Genomic DNA, 22,914 nt, shown 5'->3' with positions numbered 1-22,914 from the left:
ACTACTCTATAAATTTAATTTGCTGATTTACTCCTGTGCTTCTGCTTCTAGAGTGCTGGGATTAAGGGCATAAGCCATAATGTCCTGCTATAAATTTGACTTTTCAATCGTGTGCTCTCTTTTCCACCAGAATAAAGCTCCTTGAGGGAGGGGGTGGCTAGAAGTTTTGTTTTTTTTTTTTTTTTTCTTTTCAGATTTTCTGTATCCCTGTGTCTCAGTCAGGGTTTCTATCGCTTTGACAAAACACCATGACCAAAAAGAAAGCTGGGGAGAATAGGGGTTATTTGGCTTACACTTCCATATTGCTGTTCTTCTCTAAGGAAGTCAGGGCAGGAACTCAAGCAGGGCAGGATCCTGGAGGCAGGTGCTGATGCAGAGACCACGGAGGATGCTGCTTCCTTCTTATAGCTCACTCATCCCGTTTTCTTATAAAACCCAGGACCACCAGCAACCCAGGGATGACCCCACCCACAGTAGGCTGGGCCCCCCCGCCCCATTGATCACTAATTGAGAAAATGCCTTACAGCTGGATCTTACGGAAGCATTTCCTCAACGGAGGCTCCTTCCTCTCTGATGACTCTAGCTTGTGTCAAGTTGACACAAAACCAGCCTGTACACCCTGGTAGTATTGGTGCATAGTAAGCACCCATAATAAAATAAATTTTAGTTCAGTAAAATAATCAGAATCTTCTCTTCCTAAGAAAACCAATAGTAGCAAGATAAAGGAGAAAATGCTTGTTTAAAGTAAATCTATTTATCAAAAACTATTCCATATCACTTAATTTAAAATATCTCATTGTCCATATTTTCTTGATCCTCAAATACTGTTGCCATTCACATAAACGCACAGGCTCAGTGAGAACAGTCAGCTCGGTTGCACTTACTGAATTTTCCTGATGGTTAGCATAGATACTTGTTCATTGTAAGCTGATGTTCAACAAACACTCACTGAACACTGAACAACAGGCTTTATGCACACTGTTTTTACATGTTGGAGTCATGTAACCATGCTTTTTGTACTGACTTTTCTTCACTTGCAATTCCCAATGTGACATTTCCAGGGGTCCATACAGTCTACACAATGGCCACAGAAGGAAATCCCAGTGAAGGCCTCCAGGCCACCATTCCATTTCCCAAACAGCTTAAAAATTTAATATTCATCAATATTTCTGCTCTACATTTCTCTGGCTACACTGATTGTCCCCGGGGGTCATGACTGTGAGATATTACCTTAACATTGTCCTCCCACTAAAGATCCCAAGAGCTCTTTATGGGCTCTGATTCTTTATGCCAGAGCAGCACAGAGAAGCGGCAGGTTCACTAGGGATGCAAGTCCTGATGCGCTGAGCTCAGAGCACCATTATGGAAGTGCACGAAGCTTTATAATCTCACCTCCTTAGCTTCTGCTTCTGGCCAAACCCCAGTATGTAGCCCGGCACAAGTCTTTGGAGCATCACTTGGGACCAGGCAACGGAAATGTTCAGTCCCTGAATAGACTCTGACCAAATTCTTTCACACCAAAACACGTCTCCAAATGACTTGAGGCGCTGCCAACCCCTGGCCCTGAGATGCTTGCTTGAGTAAGTGAATTTACAATGGCATCTAGCCACACTAATGCATTTGCTTACTGTCTGTGGCTGCTTCTGAACTCTAACTGCAGCGGAATGTCTCTGACGGCAACCATACGATCCACACACTCTGAAAATAGTTAGAATTTGCTCTTGGCAGAGGAACCCTGCCAACCCACATTCCACTGTGCAACACGGGGTGACAAGAGACCACAGAGTTTTCCACATTTACCTCACTACAAGCGGCATCTTTTTGATTGAGTATTAAGGACGTGTTGAAGGATTTGGGAGCATAGAAGAAGACTTTAACTCAGGAAACTAAAGCGTTTAAATTTTGCAAAGCGAGTAGTAAAAGGTAAAATCCGGAATCCTAAATCTAGAAATTATATGAAAAACCATAGTGATGGTGAATGCATTCAACAAGGGCTTTTTAAAAACTGTATGCATCTTACTAGAAAGGGGATTTTAGAAGGTATTAGATTAAGGGCCCAATGAAGGGATGGGTGGACAGGACACTGGGAAGAAAGGTGAGCCTGTGATGCATGAGGCTGAGGAGTTGAAATGAGGGGCATAAAGAGATAGTCATATCCATCGGTTCCCTGTGTCTACTAACTCTAATTAAGCATGCTAACAGAAAGGCTGAACTAATGGCCGTTCATTCACTATGTCAGCATCACTGTGTGAGTGAGAAAGAGGCACAATTTGTTAGTCCCTATCTAACACAGACTGGTTGGCCAGCACAAGCCCTCAAACAAAGCTCTCAAACAGTAGCACAGAAAGGGGCTACCCATCTGGTCCTTTTTCATGAACTTGGGATGTCTAGAAGACACAGAGACAGCAAAAGAACAAAAATAAGATTAAAACACATTTGAATGAGTCATCAAATCTTGCCTTTCTGGGAAAAATTTGTGGGATTTTTGGAACATAAAATATTAAATCACAGTACATAACATGGGTTTTTAAGAACATCTTCACACATTATATGAAGGGGAAGGTGTTTTTACTAAACTGAAAAATGCCAGACTTCTATACAGACAGAACTTCTAACTGAAGGGATTCATGGGACCATCAGCTTCCACTCAGGAACTGGCAAAATCCAACACTGGCATTGCAGGGTGGGGATACTGGGAGGTGCTGACGCATGCCCAGGATTCTCTAGCATGGGTTAGGGAAGAGAATAAGCCAGGAAGGAACTGGCAAGGGGAGGAGGGATGCTCAGGGCACCTGTCCCTCTAAGGCCCTGCTTGGCTTTAATGAGTTAAAAGCCTGCGTGAGTGAACTGTAAGATGCTAAGGCGTATACACGAAGGAACTGTAAATACTAAGGTGTACTTTGTACCTTGTGGCCAGAACTGTAGCTGCTCAGCAGATGGGAGCCACCCACATTCTGACGTGTGCCATCGATAATGATCCTAGCGAGAAACGAGTTCCTCTTTCTTATCATACCTCAGCTGTCTAGAGGAAACACTTATTTGATTTGTAAACTGTAAAAAACACAGGCAAGAGACAGGATGACGGCTGGGAGGGAGTTTAGCTTCCTATCCAGAGACACATGGATCTCAAATCTGAGTTGCAGTATAATAAATAATAATAATAATCCCCCTTTGCTTTTCTGATTGTTCACAGCAGCATTACGTGGCTCTTCTTCACTTTTCCTGGAAGCCAGTGAGCCCTGTTCCATTGTTGCTCCTTCTAACTTGTGCTCAATGAACAAAGTACAGAGGCTGTCACATGTTGTGACACAGCATGACCTTCAGAGTCTATCGTGTACCAAGTAACGTCCATGGCCATGCTTGGCTGTGCCCCCTACATCGGTGGCACTCTCTGGGAGGCGTGTTGAAAAGTGTTGATGGTTCCAGTGGTCGCTGAGCTGCAGCCTGAGGGTGGCATTTGGTGATCTTTGTGTATCCTCCCAGGTTTGAGAGCAGCTGTTTACTTGAGTCTCTTCAGCACACAGGGCAGAAGAAACACAAACCCCCTCCCCCTTTCACACATTTAGTTTTCTTTTCTCCATTGACTCTGTTCATAATGTTAAATTTTAGTGGTGGGATTATTTAACAGTTTTATATAGTCAATTCAAAAACCTTAATTTAAAACATTCGACATGCTTTATAAAACAATCAGAAATTAGGGGCGGCTGGAGGGGGCTGGAGAGATGGCTCAGTGGTTAAAAGCACTGGCTGTTCTTCCAGAGGTCCTGAGTTCAATTCCCAGCAACCACATGGTGGCTCACTGCCATTTATAATGAGATCTGGTGCCCTCTTCTGGGGTGCAGGTAGGCATGCAGGCAGAACACTTGTACATAATAAATAAATAAATATTAAAAAAATTTCTTCATGCATATGTATGAAAAAATTTGAGTAAATGTTTTAAAAAAAAGAAATTAGGGGATGGAGAGATGGCTCAGAGGTTAAGGGCTCTACCAGAGGACCCAAGTTTGGTTTCAAGCACCCATTTCAGGTGACTTACAGCTGTCTGTAACTGCAATTTCAGGGGCCCTGAGGCCTCTGGTCCTCGTGGGCACCTGAGTACACACACACACACACACACACACACACCTAGAAATTAAACATATGACATAATGAATTGACTGCTGCCAGGATTATTGTTTTGTGGGTTGTAATGCTACACACTTTCCAAGCTGTGCATTTAGTGTTTAATGTATTCATGATTTTTCATAACTGACATCCATAATTCATATTATAAATGGCTGCCTGCCTCTGGAAAGGCAGAATCATGAAATATGAGAATAACAGAAAATAAATTCTTATTAAGCCAGCTAACACTGACGTCATCCTAAAGCACTGATGTCCGCAAACACTGGTAAAATTCTCGGAACCCACTTTATCCTTCCCTACTATCCACTGGAATCCTGGAATTGAAATAGCAACTTTAGCAAGGACCTCCAGAGAAGAAACCTTGGGGATCAGGTCTCTTTGCCTTGGGCCTCTTTTTCTGGCTGCTGTTGAAGAGAGAATGCCTCACCACCTGGCAGACATACCTTCCTCAGCTTAGCAAAGTAGGTTAGTCACATTTCCATTGCAAATGAAGGGATTGGGTTCCAAGCCTGAAAGCTGGGGCAGGGAGTGGGGAGGGGGGGACAGAGCTGGGGAGAAGAGGGCCATCTAGACAGAAGCAAATTTTGCCTCTCTTGATAGCAGAGTCCTGTGCTAGGGCACGTGCATTAAGCCTCTGTCCTCTTCAAAGAGGAAGAATTCCTGCCTGCTCAACATACTCCATGCTAGAGTAATAGGAGCTGTCCCTGGTCAGAGGTGGGGAGGTGGGGAACTGGGTGGTAGATGAAAGAAAGGCTCCAGATATTTTAACTACGCAAACTACACTGTATGAGAGGCCTCTTGCTACTTGGAACCATGTTACTAAGCCATACAAGGTGTGGACAGGATAGAAAGATGGAACCTTATTCTGTAGCCCAGGTTGACCTAGAACTCAGGCACTCAGGAACCTCTGTTGCTGCCCCCTCAGTTTTAGGCCTTTAGGCCTGCGTCTGACTCTCTCTCTCTCTCTCTCTCTCTCTCTCTCTCTCTCTCTCTCTGGCTTTTCGAGACAGGGTTTCTCTGTGTCACAGTTCTGGCTGTTCTGAAACTCACTTTGTAGACCAGGCTAGCCTCAAACTCACTGAGATCCACCTGCCTCTACCTCCCAAGTGCTGGGATTAAAGGTGTGCGCCACCACTATCCATCTGGGCCTGACCATTTCCAGGAGAGTAACCATCAGTATTGGAAAATGTTGCCTCCTGGAGGGTTTTCTATCCATCAAAGAGAAGGGGCACCTGCTCACTTCCTTTCATGTTTGGATTCTAAAGTTTAAGATGAAAACGTTAACCTGCTGTCCAGCTGGCCACTGCAATGACAGGCTATGCAGCAGATCTCATCTGCAAACACAAGCAGCTAAACACCTGTGGCAGCTTGGGCTGCCAGTGGGCAGAGGCCAGAGCGAAGGCAGGCTCCGCCTAGCCATCTTCTCCTCCGGTTTGAGACACCCAGCATCAGGGGCTGGGTTACAGTGCTGATGCTCTTTATACATGAGAGCCATTGCTCATGCTCTAATACCAATCCAAAGGGAAGACTTGATGCTTTTGATCAATGGACTTTGTTCCTTGTCAGTGCTGTTTTGGGAGGGGAAAGAGTGAGAAGCACTTGGTGGTGAAGAAGCCTCTGTTTGAAAGCTCCACAGACATGGAAGTATGGCAGACTGCTCAATGTATGAATGCCGTGAAACCCAGCGATCCACACGCTAAATCCAAGTTTCTTATCTTTGAATGGACAGCACCATGGCCCACAGAGCGGCCAGAGACAAGACTGCTGAGCTGTGCCTGCCAAGCTGCTAAGGGAGGAGGTCTGGGGTGGGCCCTGAGAATCTGCATTCCTAGCAGGTACTCAGTGACTCTGGTGCAGCTGAGGGATCCTGATGTGGGATTCTCCTCTATAGGCTGTGAATATGTTTTATTACCATTGCTTAATAAAGAAGCTACTTTGGGTCTCTGACAGGGTAGAATAGAGCGAGGCAGGAAAACTAAACTGAATGCTGGGAGAAAAGAAGGCTAAGTCAGAGAGATGCCGTGTAGCTGCCGAAGGAGACAGACGCTGGACAACCTTACTAGTAAACCTCAAGCCTGTGGTGACACATAGATACTTAGAAATGAGTTAATTCAAGATGTAAGAGTTAGCTAATAAGAAGGCTGAGCCAATAGGCCAAGCAGTGTTGCAACTAATATAGTGTCTGTATGATTATTTTGGGTCTGCATGGCCAGGAAAGCGAACAACTGGTCTCTGCCAACAGGATCCGCTTTTGGATCCACTCTTTTATATCAACACTGAGAACTCAGATAGTATTAGCTTCTTAAAAGAGGGGGAGGTTTTTTACAGGGAGATCGACAGTTCAGAGATGTACTCATTCCCACTAGAGCTACACTGATTATGTCTAATGACTCTAAACATGTATGTACATTAAGAAAGAGAGATGCACCATCATGCTACCCTCGTTATGAAAACAGCGTCTGTGGATGGGACTTGTGAAGTCAAAGTCATGTCATGAATAAGGTCTGCAAGGTGGCCGCTCCTGTACTCATTTCTATCCTGGGTACTCTGGCGGGGGACAAAGAACAACAGTGGTGTAGGAGAAGCAGGGTTCAACCTGGAACAAAGCTCTGGGGCTTTGATGAGAATTGACTTTCTAGCAGGGGGTAAGGAAAGAAAACAAAACAAAACACCAAGAAGTCCATGTGACGGAGGGTAAGATTTCTGAGAGGGAAACACGACTCTATGGTATGGCGCTTGGGAAGAAGGCGTGAGAGAGGTGGTTCAGGAAGGCTCAGATGGTAAACTGAGGCCTCGGGAATGGGAACACACAACCCGAGGAAGGGAGAGATTCCAGGCAGACACACAAGTATCCCGAGGGCAGGGTTAAACTTGGCACTTCTGAAGGGAAGAAAAGAGATTCGAAAAAGCTGTAGAATTCCTGTGGGCCTCTGAGGCTAGACTGGGGGGGGGGGGGGGACATCTTGCTCTGAGCACAGCAAGAAACCTTTGGAGGGTTTTGACAAGATACTGGGGCTTACATAAGACAGAAACATTTGGTAGCTCAAACATTTGGTAGGCCTCACGGGGAGGCTGTTGTAGCTGCCTAGGCCAGAGATCAATGGCCTTCAACTGTGCAGGGCTGTTGGGGCTTGGGAGTGGAGATGATGAGCTGGTGGAGAGCCCAGAGAATGGTCCCTAAGGATGTTTCCCTCTCACCCTGGTGTATGCTTATATTTCAGCTTTTTCAGCTTTTTCTAAAACAGGGCTTAATGGAAAAGTTTGAAAGAAAGAAGTCACTTGAAAAGTAAACATGGCTGTGCCACACATCACTGGTCATTGTTTGGAGAGGCACAAGTGTATTGTGAAACAATGTCCTTTGTGTGTGGAAGGTGACGGACTTTGTGCCTACTAGGAATGCAGACCAAAGGTGGCTTCACACTCGAACGCCCTGCTCCTTTGGGTGGGGGAAGTGATCCAACTATTCTACCTAATGAAGTCTTCACCCGGAAGCCCTCCAGCCTCGCAGGCCTGGGAGAGTCCTGCTGGAAGGTAACTCTCGGGCCACTGGTGCCCGAGACATAGGGGCCGCTGACATAAGCAGGCAGGAGCTCCAGTGGGAGCTTTCTCCCTACATAGCCTTACAGCCATGGCAACTGTAACCGGCTTTGTTCTCAGGACTCTGACCGCTGAGTCTTGTTTTCAAATATATACACTAACCAACTGTCCTGCTGTTCTGAGTAACACCCACCTGTCACTCACACTATGTCCACTGAGCATAGAACATATCTAACCAGATCATCTGCTTCCCTTAGCATCTCTAAATGTCTATTTACAGCTCTTTGAGAAAACCTTCTAATCCTTATATGGCACCCTGTCCTGTGTGGTCCCTCTTCTGCTTTCCTTCTTAGTGTCCTTGTAAGAGAGACTTTCAGGTCTGGAGAGGTGGCTCAGAGCTTAAGAGCACTTACTGCTCTCCAGAGGACCCAGGTTTGATTCCCAGCACTTAATCATGGCTTATAACTCCATTTACAGAGAATCTGATGTCTTCTCCTGGCCTCTGCAGGCATCAGGATTGTACACTGTGGACAGAGAAGATATCCGTGCACTATAAATATCTTTCATGTGCCCTGTATTGCAGCCGGAGGAACCATAGCCGGTGGAACCATTTGCTTGCTCTAACTCAGTGGCCACTGGATTCGGAGGCTTCCTGCACCAGATACTTCTTGGCCCTGATTCTCTAAACTGCTCTTCGCTCTCCCCCTAGTCAGATCTCAGTATAAAGTCTGTCCTGGGTCTCAGTCGAGGTGGGAGGCTCTCTCAGTTTGTTTTGCCTCCTTAGACCTGCACTTCCTAAACAGCACAGTGGCTGAACGGGCTGGGAACTTGGACATGAAGATACCTACCCCATCCCCAGTGAAGACCCAGGAATTCCCAGAAAGAGCCTGACCTCTGGGCAATTTTCTGGGCAAGTTGAGAGCTGCAGTGTCAGACAACAAGCTCCTTCTAGAAGAGTCCTACCCTAGTTCTTCTTCTAGCAACAGCTTCCGACTCAAGGCACATCCTCAAATATTATTTGTTTAGGGAATAAAATATCTACTCTGGGGGCTGGGAGAGACGGATGACACTATGCATTGTGACACAACACAATTGGTAAGACATCAAAAGCTCAAGAAATCCTATGCAGGCAATTAGCGAAGAGGTAGAGTGTTTGAAATTTGACTTCAGAGTGGAAAAGTCTCTTGTATCTTGGAAATATCTTATTTTTTGAACCCGCTGAAGTGACAGATGAGTGACACAGCAGATAAACTGTGCTGGTAGCAGCAGGGGACTGTCATTGATATACTCACTGAGAACTGACAGCATATGCTTTTGGGGAAATATTGGCTACTAAGAACTTTTAAAAAGTACCCTCTTCCTGCATATCTGGGGACATTTTGTGCTATCTGTGATACAGTCCATATGATCATTCAGTTTTTTTAAGTAATAATATTTTATCTTCACTAGATTATAATCATAATTTCACAGGTAGAAATACTGCGAAAATTTTAAAACAATCCCTACACAGAAAAATGTCCATGTTTTAAAGAAAATGATTCAAGCAGATGCTTCAAAACCTTTGTCTTTGACTCATTTTAAACTCTTGACTCTATGAAAACCTTTAGAGAGGCCTTCGGTATCCTGGTTAAACCAAGAAGGGGCTTTCCTGAGAGCAATGCATCTCCTTATAGACCTGGCTGGCTGGGGCTTGGTGTTCACTCCGCCATCAGGAGACTCTGGACTCCTACTGTCGGTCACAATACCCTCTGGCTCTCTGAGTCAGGTAGGAGGCAGCCTCAGGAACACTGTCCCTTTGTGTCTAATCTGTACTTAGAAATAAATGTGGGTGGCTGGTTCTTTTGTCTCTGTGAAGGGTCCCGGCCAAGATGCCTGGAAAAAGCAGCTCTAAGGAATAATGTACTTCCTGCATAAACGCATGACATCATGCTCTTATTTTACTAAGGGCAGGCAGGAATGCACAGGTACCTTTAGGCCTCTGAGGGTTGATATCAGGTTCTGAAACGCACAAAGCCTACTGGGTTATGAAATTTGATCTGCATTTGAAACTGGATTGAACGTTTTGTTTGTTTGCTTCAGATACAGGGTTGGTGTTTACTCCCTTCCTGATTTACAAGGTAACATGAAGGTGCTTTGAAAGCATTTGAATGGAACAGTCTCTAATCTGGAACATTTGCATGGGCGCCCAGCACAGTGGGGACTCCAGGCAATGAAGCAGCAACTGAAACCGTGGTCACTGGAGCTTGAAAGAAACTAGTGCCAATGCCCATGAGCCAGAAAGTCTGGAGAACAAACTGTCACCCAGTCCTAAGAGTGTGCTGGCTGTGGGACCATGACCTCAGGACCTCCTGCTTATATGTTAATTCTCATTAAATGTGCTGGAACCAAATTTTCAGTTAGGTAGATATTGCTTTTTCATAACAATTTCTAACACTTCCTGCATTTCGGTGCAGGCAAATGAAAACACCTTAATAGTTGACAATTTCTGTTTTGTTTACTATGATGCCTAATGCAGACAGGGAGCTGAAAAGCCACGTAAGCGAATAACCAGGTGGAAGCTGTTTGCCGGCTGTGTATACAATGGGTACCATAGAGAGCAACACTATTATCATTTTTGATGACAGTTTTGCAGAGATTTCTCATGGTTTCTGGAATTTTATGATGGAAAATTAGAAGTTGCCAGAACTCCATCCCTCTTCCTCTGAGCAGCTCAGAGTTCAGTAGGTTGAAGAGTCACCTGACCAGTTCTGGGACAGAGCTCAGTGTCTGTACTGTTGGTGAGATTCTGATTCACCATCAAGTGCCCTGCAGACCGCACATTCAAAGGTTCTATCTTGTTGTACAGTGACTGTGAATTCTGCTGCTTCCTGATGATACTCGGTCATAGAGCGCTCTCAAAAGCATGTAGAGAGCCAAGATGTCCTGGACTACAGAAGACAAACTCTTATGCTCTTTGATCGATTCAAAGACAAAAGATAAAGGTCACGACAGTCTGAGCATCTTCTTGGAAACATCCCTGACAATGTGTGGTTTTACTGTGACATATTTCATTGCAGGGAAATAATACCGTGGGAACACACACAGGTTTTCAAAATGCATTCCTTTTTTCTTCTATATTATAGCTGAGTGTTAGAAAATCCTTGTCAAAATATTTTCAGAGATGGAAATATTAATTTTACATATTAGATGTTAAGGCTAACGTATAAGAAAGATAAATGTATAGGTGAGTTAAATAAACCTGTTCTTTCCCTTCCCTCAAAAAGAAAAGAAAGAAAAAGAAAGAAAGAGAGAAAGAAAGAAAGAAAGAAAGACAGACAAATGTGGTCTGGCTGAGGGCTATGGCAGTGCTTTAGAGCTATTTATACATCTCTGTTTTAAAAATTCGGTCAATTTAAAGTATTACCTATTGCCAACACTTTTCTAATGACTTTGCTTTCCTTTGCTATTTTTTCTAGTATTTGTGAAATTGTGCATACTTGCATTTTCTTAATATGTTCTGTAAGTGTTAAGACGAGCATCCATGTGTCACTTAAAAATCATTTCATACTCTCAGCTCACTCACCCAGCCAACTTCGTGAAACATACACAAAAAGTAGGCAGCTCTTGCCCTCAAGCGATTTACATTTTACCTAGCATAACCAAGGAAGAGAGGCCACAAGACCTTCAGCTGTTGGTGAGAGCAGATGTTTTTAGAGAGCTAATTTAAAGAAGTAACCTTACCTTATTTGTACACATTGACCCAGGGCTATTTTATGACCAACCAGCGTTAGGTAGTAAAACAAAACTACAGCCATGTTGAAGAAAAAATTTAGGGACTGACTACAGGGTGTGTCTCTGTATCGCTTCTGTATTATTGAATGTATCATTCAAACATTTTAGAAAGATTTCCTTTAGTGGCATGAGGAAATATTTATAATCTAATGATGGGCTTTTAAAACAGTGTGGTCTCAGTTATGTAAAATGGATTCTGTTTAAGGTAATAAATATGCTACAATTAAACTGCACTTTCCCTGAATGTTTGATCTGGATACTTTCATCCTTTTAATATGCATATTTTAAATCTCAGCTTTTCTAATTCTGCAGGAGCAACATAAATATGTGAAATATGTACCAAGCTAGCAGCATAAAGTCCTTGGCGCTTCCTTTCCTTTGAGGGCTTGGCTAATCTCATCGGGCATCTCAGCTGGGCAGTCTACTCCAGTCCTTGCTCTGCCTCTCTTGCTGCCCATGGTTCAGGACACCATCACTCCACTTTGAATGATCACTTCTCTGCCTCTACATATGCCCTTCTCCAATGTGCTCCTCAAACAACAGCCAGACCAATGCTGTCCCTGGTGTATACACTATCTTCCCATGGCTTCTCACCTTATTTGGTAGGAAAGGCCAAGTCTCACAATGGCCTCTGAAACACCATGCATTCTGGGCCCCGTGGGTCTCTGATAGCAGTTTTGTTAGCTCTCTACTCTAGTTCCTCTACACTGGCCATTCCAGTATTGTCAGTGTGCACCTGTTTCAGAGGTAGGGATGCTCACAATCCTACATCTTCACTAAGGGCTTCCTTGAATACTTCCTTGGGTTAGCAACTCCATGCCTGTCCACCTCCAGATGTTTGGCTTGTTTTCCGCTTTATTTGCATGGCTCATTTATTTCAGTGCTTATGTTCATATTGACTGTACTCCCAGTCCCTGGAAAGTAAGGGTTTCATTTAGTTTTTTGCTGAGTGCCCAGTGCTCCTTACAGTCCTTCCACACTGAGTAATCGGCAACCGTCTACTCAGAAAAGGAGATGTCTTCCTTTTAGTTGGCTGTTCATGTTTTCTGCCCTCTCTTCTATTTCAGCGTTATCCTCTAGGGGTGGCTTTTCACGGTGCCTGTGCCCCTTTGCCTTGCTACTTTGTCCTACAACCTTGGCATTTCTCATGGGACCTCCACTGCTCACCTCAGCCCCTGTATGGCTTGGGCAAGTTTTGGTACCACTGGAGTCGGCACTGCCACTTTCTCTCTCCTAGGATCTGCCCTGCCCCAGACAAAGGCAGTTCTCACCTCCCTAGTTTTTAAACTTCCATCTTCACAGCACACTAGAGGATGCTACTTACTGTGTGTAGGAAATTAGGTAGGGATATTGGCCATATCTTATGTAACCTCATGTCAAAAGCAAAGTGGAATGTTTCAGAAGCAGAAAGGCAGAAAGAGAGCTAAGGACTGAATACGGGATTACCGGCCTCAGAGCAAACTCTGCGTGTATTAATATCATCCATGAGCTTGATCTTCTTAACTCAGTCTTCACACACGCTTGAATTGTTAAAACTGAAGCAGAATTTTCAGTGAAATCAGACAACTGCAATGAAATATGAATGACTACTCTGTGACAGGGTATGGCCAGCAGTCTCTAGGAAGATACTGTACTTTCTTATCTAGTATCTTACCTAGTCACTCACAGCACTGATCTTGGGGATCATAGGTCATGCTTAGAAAAGTCCGAGTGGCCTATTCTACGAGTGACTGGAGCAAACTAACAGACCATATAGGTGTATGATTACCTGGTTATGAATGTCCTCTCATTGACAAAGATCCAAGAATGGTACTGGGGATCCATCGTTGTCATCCTTTCCCCCTTTCCAAGATGACCTGAGGATGCCCTAAAACATTAGAAGAGTATTAATATGCTGTTGCCGGGAGACACCCCTAAGTTAGTTTTTCTTATTTAAACGGAGTATCTGTTTATGTTCCTATGAGACTGGAGCAGACTAACTTATCATATAGGTGTATGAGGTGGTTTTAAATCTCTGCGAGCGATCACAGATCTTCTACTGCAGCCACCTGACCCAAAGTGGCTGGACTCTGGATCAGGACCAGATTCTAGGCACTGAAGTCAAGTCTCAGCTTGAGAACTGACTAAGGATGATGTCATAGCCTCCAACTATCCTGCAGGCTCTAGAGCCTGAGATCAGATACCAAGGATCACCTCTATTATGAGTTCACATAAATGGCATCAGGGTTTGAACAGAAATGTTAAGCATATTTTCTGTTTGGTCTATTTCATATAAATATACATGTAATTATTATTGTTTTGAGCCCAGAAAAATCACAGGCACTATATTCAAAATCAAAAGGCGAGCTGGAAAGGAAAGCTCAATTTTCTGAATAAAAAGATCTATATGGGATTCTTTTTACTTCTATGGCAGGTTGTTTGGGTAGGGTAAGAAGAGTGGAAGATGTTATAAGTCCTAATTTCTTGGGATACCAGGAGGAAAAGAGGAGGAGGAGGAGGAGGAGGAATGGTTAAATAGGTATTCTACTAGTCTCATGAAATCCTGCTGCGGCCTCTTCCTTCCAGCGCTTTGCTGATCTCAGCAGACTTCTTGCATCAGACTCTAAACTGGGTACATCACAGCTTCTACCATTCTGACCATCACATTGCTTTCTTGGTGCCAACCTTCCTGGATTTCATTCTTAGTACCCACAGCCTACGTCTCTTAACCTTTACATTTTCCTTACGTGTTCTCAAATCCATCTTTACATACTCAGCCCTGGAGCGTGCCTTCAATGACAAGCTATGTGTAATGAAATTTCATAGCATCAAGTCTCCCCTCATCATTCGTTTGACCACACGGTTATCTCCACCTCAGGTCCGGATGGGTCCCTCTCATACGGGCCCCTTCCAAGTCTCCTCAGGCCGTGTTATCTATTTAATTCTCCCTGCCCAGCACCTCTCCTCTTACATTTAAATCATCAGCACTTGGCAAAACTGTCCATTTTGTCTGCCTGGAAGAAGCGTTAGATGAGATGGGTTTTCTCTTCCCCTGTGTGACACACTTTCTTCTTAGGCTAAGACGGAGCAACAATGACTTTGCCTTACACTTTCTTGCCCCCTCACAGCTCTCAGTGTCTGCATCTGCTCTGCTCACTGCTCTATGTCTTTAAGTACTGGCCAGTTGGAGAGTCTAGCCTATCTTCACTTCTCTAGCTCTGTCTCCAAGCAAATGAGCCTGCTAATCCGCTTGGTTCTTGCTCACTTCTAGATCCGTTACCTCCTAGTTTTTCTTAGGATGCCTAAGCATCTTAGGAGCAGCATGGATGTGAGAGAAGCATCACTTCCTCTCCGCTCCAGTTTTCCCTTCCCCACAATTCTTTCCTATATGTCCGACCAGGCACCCAAACGAAGTCTTCATCCTAGTATTCTCTCCATCAAAAGCAGACCTGATCCACGCGTAAGTACTCTTGGACCATTCTCCTAATATACAACCTGAATTCAGGATCTAAAGAGCTGCCTTGCCCACTCTTACAATGTGAGGACCCAGCTATAGGTGGCAAATTCTCACTCGATGCTGAGGAGATTTGGAAGTGAAGAGTATCATGGGAGTTCCATGTGAAAGCCAAGTGAGAATGAAAAACGACAGGCTGAAGAATTATTGCAGTAGCTTTCCTATCAGTTCCTTCTCTGTGTTTTCATACAAGTCTAAAATATCATTATCTTAGATGGTAAACAATTAGGAGGGCAAAGGGATCACTGTTTGCCTGACTGTGATCTGCGCTAAAGCACTTCACAGACAGGTTCCTAAGACTCTGGCAGGTAAAATCCCAGGAAAAAAGGCAGTTGAAGAGAATTTAATGGATAAGGATTAAAAATTTGTGCTCGTAGGTAGGACAAAATAACTGAGTAAAAATAATATTGAACACGTATGATCTGAAAACTGCCTAAAATGTTCAGAGAATTCCAACAACTAAAATGTAAGAGAATGACTTGGTAAACTCTCAGAGGTTTGTTTACTCGGAGCAAGCAAAGTGTGGCTCTGTAAATTAAACAGTTTTCTCCTTTTCTCTTTTCCTAGACCTGTACACCATGAGTCAGCAAATCAAATCCTGCGCAGCTCTGAGGAAAAATCTTCTAAGTTGGTAGGGCTTGACGGGTTTAAGGTCTGAATCGGTTATCACAAAAGCGCAGGAAGGAAGTAATAGAGTCAGAAGCGGCAGAGATAAAGACGATGGAGGGAAACAAGGGAGGACTGGATGTCTAGAACTTTCTGAGGTCATACTTTGGGCAGCCAGTTCTTCCGTGGAACAAGATGCACTGGGGCTTGGGAAGGAAGATGGCTACTACAAACACGCACTTTGCTTGGACAAATTCTCCCAGGGGCGAGGATTGATTGACTTAGATTAGATGTAGAATAAGAGCACTGGTTTAATAAGTTTGGTTATTTGCTTTTCCACCCCATAGGATGGATTTCAAGAGACAGAAAATCTGACAGGGCAATCAAGTCTCAGAGAGCCCTGGAGACAACACGCAGGTTTAATTAAGAGGAGCCTGGATGGAAAAAGCCCAGGGAAGCTGGCAGATGGATTTGGAGCCCTCAGAGATGGTGACAGACAGCACCAGTGTGTGGGCTGCCCTAGGACCTGAGAAAAGAAAGAAGAGGCCTTGGGGTTCCCTTTCCCCCAGCTCTGTATTCCTGCTGAGATGTGGGCATGCCTGGATCTGCCAGTTACCAGAACGAAGAAGGTGGGGAGAGGAGGCAGAGAATTCAAGCCCCAGCGAATGCAAACAGACTAGTTATTTCAGACCTCTTTCAGTGCCCAACCATGGGTGACTTCAATGGTTACTTAATTAGAGCTGGAAATTTTGGTTCAGTCCTTTGAATATCCAACCATCTATTTCTTGAGTGTCTTCCCTGGGCCTGTTACCATGCAGGACACAGAAATGTGGCCTAGATTGGAATGTATGGCCAGTGGGTCAGGTTCTTTAAAAAAACCAAACCAAACAACATTGCTAGCTCCTCAGGCCTTGTATAGCTTTTGAACTTTCATAATGAATAATTACCCACATCTTGCTATCCACTATCCACTCACCTGCTCTCTTTCCTTTTTTCTCCCTGAAGTTGACTACTAGATTTTTCACAGCAGGATTATTACCGCTTCATTTTTCAATATTTAGACTGAGTATATGAAGTGTACACATAAAAATAAATAAAATATTAAATACATTCACTCTATAGGGAAACACTAAAGTATTAATAAGTAAAATTAAATGCTATAAGAAGGTGGGTGATTTTCCTTTTGATTTCATATGTACCTTAAAAAACATATGTAGGCAACTTATCTTACATTATATATGTGGCTACAATAAAAGTAACTATGAAACAAAATTAACCCCAGAAATATCACATGGAAAGAGCAAGTGTGTATTTTAATGATGAGGTAAGATTATTTTAAGAATGATAAACACGGCATTATTTTTCAGAGAAAACTGTTCAAGCATGGAGAAGCAATGAGGAGGTACAAATAAGTATTTGGCCCTAAAATAAAGGTGCTTTCTCAAAACCTGGAGATGGGAAGAGCAGATCAGCTTCCAGCTAATAAATGAGACATAGCTAGAAGCCAGACGTAAGTAGAAGCCACCATCCAGTTTTTGAAAGAAGGGAAGGAGTTCATAGAAACCCGGTTTCCAGGAAATGCTTGGCTCCATATTTTTCTTTTCTACAGTGCCTTGTTTGTAGACATGATTGACAGTTGCCTTTGAACTCCTATCTTCCTTCTTGTACTTCCTAAGTGCTGAGATTCTTGGTGTGTGTAACTACACCTGGTTTTACATTTTTGATTTCAACTCTCAAATTTAAGGCAATATTAAACAGGGATCAGAAGACCAAATTCTAGACTTCCAAATGAGTACGCTGTGGCTCTCAATTCATATGACATGTCTTTGGAAATGCGAGATGTCTAAAATCTATTACGTATTTCCATGGGGCTTATGCAATGGACTCTGTTCTTCTTGGGGTGCCTTGGGGAGATGAGGAAAGTGGGCTTAGAGGGGAAGGCAAACTGGTGTCATGACAATCACCTGGGGACTCCAGGCATCTTGTTCCTCTTCGTTGGTCACTGCTGCTATGGTGGGGCTCAAGGACTCTCTGCTCCATCTGAGGTTCCAAAAGGAAATCCTGAAAGTTGTCCCAAAGTTCATGACTGACTTTTCCTGTTCACTTACGGGCTGCACAATAATCAACACTTTCTCTTTTGAACCTCCATCGACTGGACCCTGAGTACTGATGAACAATTCCTTCGACAGAGTCCTGACTGCTTTCCATAGGCGACCTCCCTCTGTCCAGCTGCTGGAATCGTGGTACCAACTGTGTGACAACACTATAGTTGACAGCTTTGAAAGACACCGATAAACGTTTGCACAGGGATAGTTCTCTACCATAGAGTTTAATACAAAAGATAGTACTGAGAGGTACTTTATCGGAAGCTTTGCTTTCAATACTTGAATATTTCATTTTTATTTTGCTAAAACCTATTTTTCCTTTTTTTTGAGATTTTTATACATAAGTATTGCATTTACATCATTTCTATCTACTCTCTTCCTCTAATTTTCCTCAAGATACTCTCTCTCAAATTCATGATTTCTTCTTCTTTAATTATTGGTATACACACACTATACACATAAACACAACCTACTAAATGCATTTAGTGTCACTTATATTTGCAAGCTACCCATTTGATAGAGTATTAATATCCAGAATATAGAGAACTACTAAAAAAGGCTCAAAGAGTCAAGGAAAAAAAACGACCCAACTGAAAAACAGGCTACTGATTTGTCCCAGTTTGCTTCCTATTGCTGTGGTAAACACCATGACCAAAGCAAACTGGAGAGGAAAGGCTTTATTTCAGTTTACAGCTTCCAATCCATCACAAAGGGAAGTCAGGGCAGGAACTCAAGGCAGGGACTGAAGTGGAGAGCAAGGAGAAGTGGTGCTCATTTGCCTGCTCCCTAGGGCTGGCTCAGCTTGCTTTTTTAATAGACCACCCACAGTGGGTGGAGCCTTCCCACATCAATCAAATGAAGAAATGCTCTCACAGAGTCTCCTACAGGCCAGTCTGACAGAGGCAATTCCTCAACTGATTGATACTCCCTCTTTTCATATAGGTCTCCTCTAGGTTTTTATCAGGTTGAGGAAAACCACCGTACAAGTCCTCCACAGAGAGCTCTCACAGGACGGGATGAAAATGGCTAAAATACATCATTTATTTATTTATTTATTAAAGATTTCCGTCTCTTCCCTGCCACCGCCTCCCATTTCCCTCCCCCTCCCCTAATCAAGTCCCCCTCCCTCGTCAGCCCAAAGAGCTCACTGCTTTTATAATTTCGGTTGTGAGCCTAGCCTTTAAGGCTGAGCCATGCCTCCAGGCCTTCATGCTGACCACTTTTAAAGATGTATTTTAGCCACCGGCATCCTTAGCAACTAGGGAGATGGAAACTTAAGTTACTTTGAGATTTCCTCTTATTCCAGTCAGAATGGTTGAGATCAGGAAAACCACTGACAAGGGATGCTAGCGAGACTATGGTAGAAGGGGAACATACATTCACTGTTGGTTGGAATACACACAGATGCAGCCACCCTGCAAGTCAGTGGGGAGAACTCCCGAAAAGCTGAAAGTCAAACCAATACATGGCCCAGCTAGCCCCAGAATCCTCCATCTACACTGTAACCAGGGAATTTATACAAGGAAATGGACTATTAGCATTAAACATCTAGGTCAGTTATTGTTACATTACTCATTTTAGGAAACTAAAATAAGAGTTGAGGATAAAACACTTAATGATGTTATTTGCTTTATATATTATGTATGTTGAACATAATTAGAGAATATTAAATATAGTCAAATAGATTTATCTTAATTGGGATACTGTTCTGTATATTGATAGAGTTACTAGGAAAGAGAAAAATCAAATACTTTAAATTGTATTCAACAATTTATATTCAATATAATAGATAAAAATGTTTAGTTAATACTCTAATTTACTCTAAATGAATTTGATTATTTTATAGGCTAAACTGCACTAGTCAATGTCAACAGCACAATGAACATCTGTTAGCTTGGCTTTAAGATTTTATCCACAATTCTTCAGTCAATATCTAGTTAAAAGTACACTGGGAGATTGAAATTCTATAATGAAAAAGAATATTTAAGACAGTGATGATTTTTCTGTCGAGATTCACTGCAAACCATTTAGCAACATTCATAAAACTAACAGTAAGAGCTCCCCAAAGTATCCTTTACAGGATACTTTATAACATAAAGCCACTTCCTTGGCATTTAAGTTGCACCGGCATCAGATTGTTAGAACACAAAAGAAGGTCACCATCATTTGATTGCGAACCATTCAATATGTGTTACCATAGAAGGGCATGGCCCAGATGGTCCACTTTGATGAAAATCGTTCAAACACAGTCTTTCTTGTGGAACTTAAAGGCCAGGGCGCTATGGCCCGAGATAGACAGTAATTTTTCCACTACAGGTGTTCTGCTTCCCTAGAAATAAATTCGACTTTCACAGAATAAAAATGAAGAACCTGTAGGTTTTGGCCACCAGGTCCGCTAAATACTTCAATGTGATGAGAAGCGAGGCGGTTTCGCAGAACTGCAAAGAGCTAGCTGATGCTTTCCCACTGTTTCCAGCTAGGTCTGAGATGCATCATTCTCTTCCAGGGTCTCCAGAGTCTGGTGTTGTCTGCCTAGTCAGGTCAGCAGCCCCTCCCCACACCACCCATTTTACAGTGCTGCGGACTTGTGGGCGGCAATAAAAGGTGCCATTTTTGGAATACCTGCTACCTCGTTAATCCCCACCAAAGCCCCATGTGACAGACAGTATCCTGCTTGTTTTATCCGTGGCAAACTTCTGAGGCTTAGACAGGGGACCTGACTTTAGAAGTGATCCTAAGACTCCCCGGCTTCAGAATCTCGATGCTAAGGCACGGACGGACATCTATGTAATTAAGGCCATTCTAATCACTGTTTGGTGAGGTCTTCATTATATCCCAAGTCGCTTTCATTGTGATTTGCCTTGAGAAATAAATATTTAACTGAAACCTCAAGTCAAAGAATCTTCTCCTTACGATGAGGTCATTCAATACACACTTGAAATGCAGAGGCAACGGGTGTCACCCGGAGTCTAGAAATTTGCTAGGGTAGGGGACTCCTGCAGCTCAGGTAAAATCAATGAGCTGGTTCTTTGGGAAAGGAGAGAACAGGGTGACTTCTCTGCTACAAACCTTCTTCCCTTCTTCTCTTCCCCACCCTCCTCACAAGCTTACCTTGTCCAGGAAAAGAGTATTCTGAGAAATTTAACTCAAGGCCAATTCACACCAGGGTTGGGATTGCGCTAATGCACGTACCCATTTGCCCTTCCTGGCTATGGATTCCACTAAGGGCCCCCGCTCTCAACTTCCCGCCCACCTCCAAGTTCACCTGCAAAAATCACGCCTGGCAGAGACTCCTGTGATCTCGCTGCGCCGGAGCCTGAGGTAGCGAGTGTCCCAGGCTGCCGTGGGTAGGCGGAGCTGCCTGCCCCTGTCCCGGCGTCCTTGTCACTCACCTGCTCCGAGGCTGAAGCCGGCGGAGCGGAGGGCGCATGGCTGGCCCCAAGGGGCTGCTCCCGGCACAGTTGGCCAGCCTAGCCGCAGTTAATTATTACTAGGGTGCCCATCGCAGAGGGGTGTGAGCAACCTGAGCCCCGCCCAGCGCCTCAGAGCATGTTGGGAGTGTTTACTCCCGCTTCCAAGGCGCCCGCCCGTGTGTACGCCGCTCTGCTCTCGGTCACCGTCCTGCTGACGTTGGGGACCTTTGTCAGGAGCGGCAGGTCGCATGATTTTCGGCAGCCACCTGTGCTGCAGATAAAAGACAGCAGCGAGCACTCTGCGTTTTGGTTTTTGAAGAGTTAATTCGCCCTTCAGTTCGAGATTTCTTCATTTTCTTTTCCTTGGTCTTGGCTTCCCCCATTCCTTGCCAGCACCGTTGCACCCAAGGCATTTTCTTTTTCTCACACCCTTAGGGTGCGCCGGAGCCTCCCAGGCAGCTTGCAACACCAGTGTATTGGCCTGGCCCGACCACCTGACTTAGTGGGTTTTGGGACCGCCTATTTGTATTATTATTGTTGTTGTTGTTGTTGTTGTTGTTATTATTATTATTATTATTATTATTATTATTATTATTATGCCCCACAGACCGCTTTTGCTAGCCGTGATTTCTTCTGCTGAACTGGGTGTGGCAAGTTTACTGTTTCTCAGTACCTTCAGTGTCAAAAGGAACCCAAAAGACTGGCAGATGAGAGACGCTGTGAAAATAGTGTTTTTATTCACATACGTGTACACACACTTAATAGACGGTATTATTTGTACTTTTTTGTTTGTATGTAAGAAAATTCCTGGTAATTTTGAAAAAAAAAAGAGATTGTTTTTCAAGTGTTAAGTTTTTGAGCTTACATAAAGGGAGCTAATGATTTTTCAAGAGAACGATAAGAAGTTGCCATGAGGTGTCCTCTGCCGGGGTACTGAACGAACAGAACGACAGACGACAACACCAGATCCAACAGTGCTTGTGTGATGTTTCTGTGGTGTCTTCTCAAGTAGAAAGGGTCAGACAGTGGAGGAAGCCTTTGGTGAATGAAAAAGACCAGTGGCTTTGAGATTTACCGGGCCTTGGTGGAAAGGTGTCCTGGACCCAGCCCAAGTGTAAGTCCTGGTAAGGCCTGGCCCCATATTGCTTGTGCTGGAGTGTGGTTACTAGTGTGGACTGACCTTTGGATGATAAGGAACAGGACCTGCGGTGTTTACAGCTCCTGCTTCTAGAATGTCTCCTCCTATCCTGGCCCCGCCCAGTCACCTGTGCTCAAAGGGAGCTCCTGTTTATTTCCAGCGTCTGGGCACCATTGTGTTTCTGCCTGTATCTGCAGCCTTCCAGCTGGCCCTCTTTGTCCTCTGAGTCCTTTATCCTGGTGTAGATGTCTAGTTTTTCTTCGTAATGTAAAACCGTATAACATGCGCAGTGTGGAAATTTTGGAAAACACAGAAATGAGAAGGAAAACTATTCACCAATTTATCTCTGAAATAAAATTGTTGTAAGCAACAGGCGGAATGTCATGACTGACATGTTTGATCTATGAACATATGAAAAGTGGCTGCATAGTTTTCTGCTTTATGACCTCGTTTTAGCCCATAAAAGATATTGTGAACAACTTACCATATGTCAAGTCGGGCTATTCTTTTCTTACAGTGTACTGTAATATACCATATGCATAAACCATTATCTATTTAACCAGTTCCTTACTGTGGGAAAGTTTTACTACTAACAACAATAAGGCCGATGTTTATGTATAACTGCACCTAACTGTGATTCCAACCTCCAGAGTGAAGTGGCAAGATAAGAAGAAGAATGTCCTTTAAACTATTTTAAAATTTATTTTACTTTTATTATTTGTGTAT

The 22,914-nt window shown here is 43.7% G+C and overlaps 1 protein-coding gene across 2 annotated transcripts in view; it reads right to left on the bottom strand.

Moving 5' to 3' along the window:
• Rassf6 (Ras association domain family member 6) overlaps nt 1-21,131 on the bottom strand; it is a 37,930-nt gene extending 16,799 nt beyond the window's left edge. The window contains exons 1-2 of one of the 2 annotated variants that reach the window (XM_041671450.1): nt 21,030-21,131; nt 13,202-13,300 (exon numbers count right to left, since the gene is read on the bottom strand). In XM_041671450.1, coding sequence (XP_041527384.1) covers nt 13,202-13,300; nt 21,030-21,067 — 137 coding nt within the window. In that variant the 5' untranslated portion in view covers nt 21,068-21,131. Of the gene's footprint in view, nt 1-13,201; nt 13,301-20,902 lie in introns of both variants that reach the window. The other variant, XM_041671451.1, reaches the window with a different exon arrangement.
• Between the last annotated feature and the right edge of the window lie 1,783 nt (nt 21,132-22,914).

Source organism: Microtus oregoni, unplaced genomic scaffold (genome assembly GCF_018167655.1).
Source record: "Microtus oregoni isolate MIOR12 unplaced genomic scaffold, Mior012 000021F_ref0000039, whole genome shotgun sequence".
In the NCBI taxonomy this organism is placed as follows: Eukaryota; Metazoa; Chordata; class Mammalia; order Rodentia; family Cricetidae; genus Microtus; species Microtus oregoni.
Note: the sequence above shows the minus strand (reverse complement) of the source record. Positions and strands in the feature narration are given on the sequence as shown.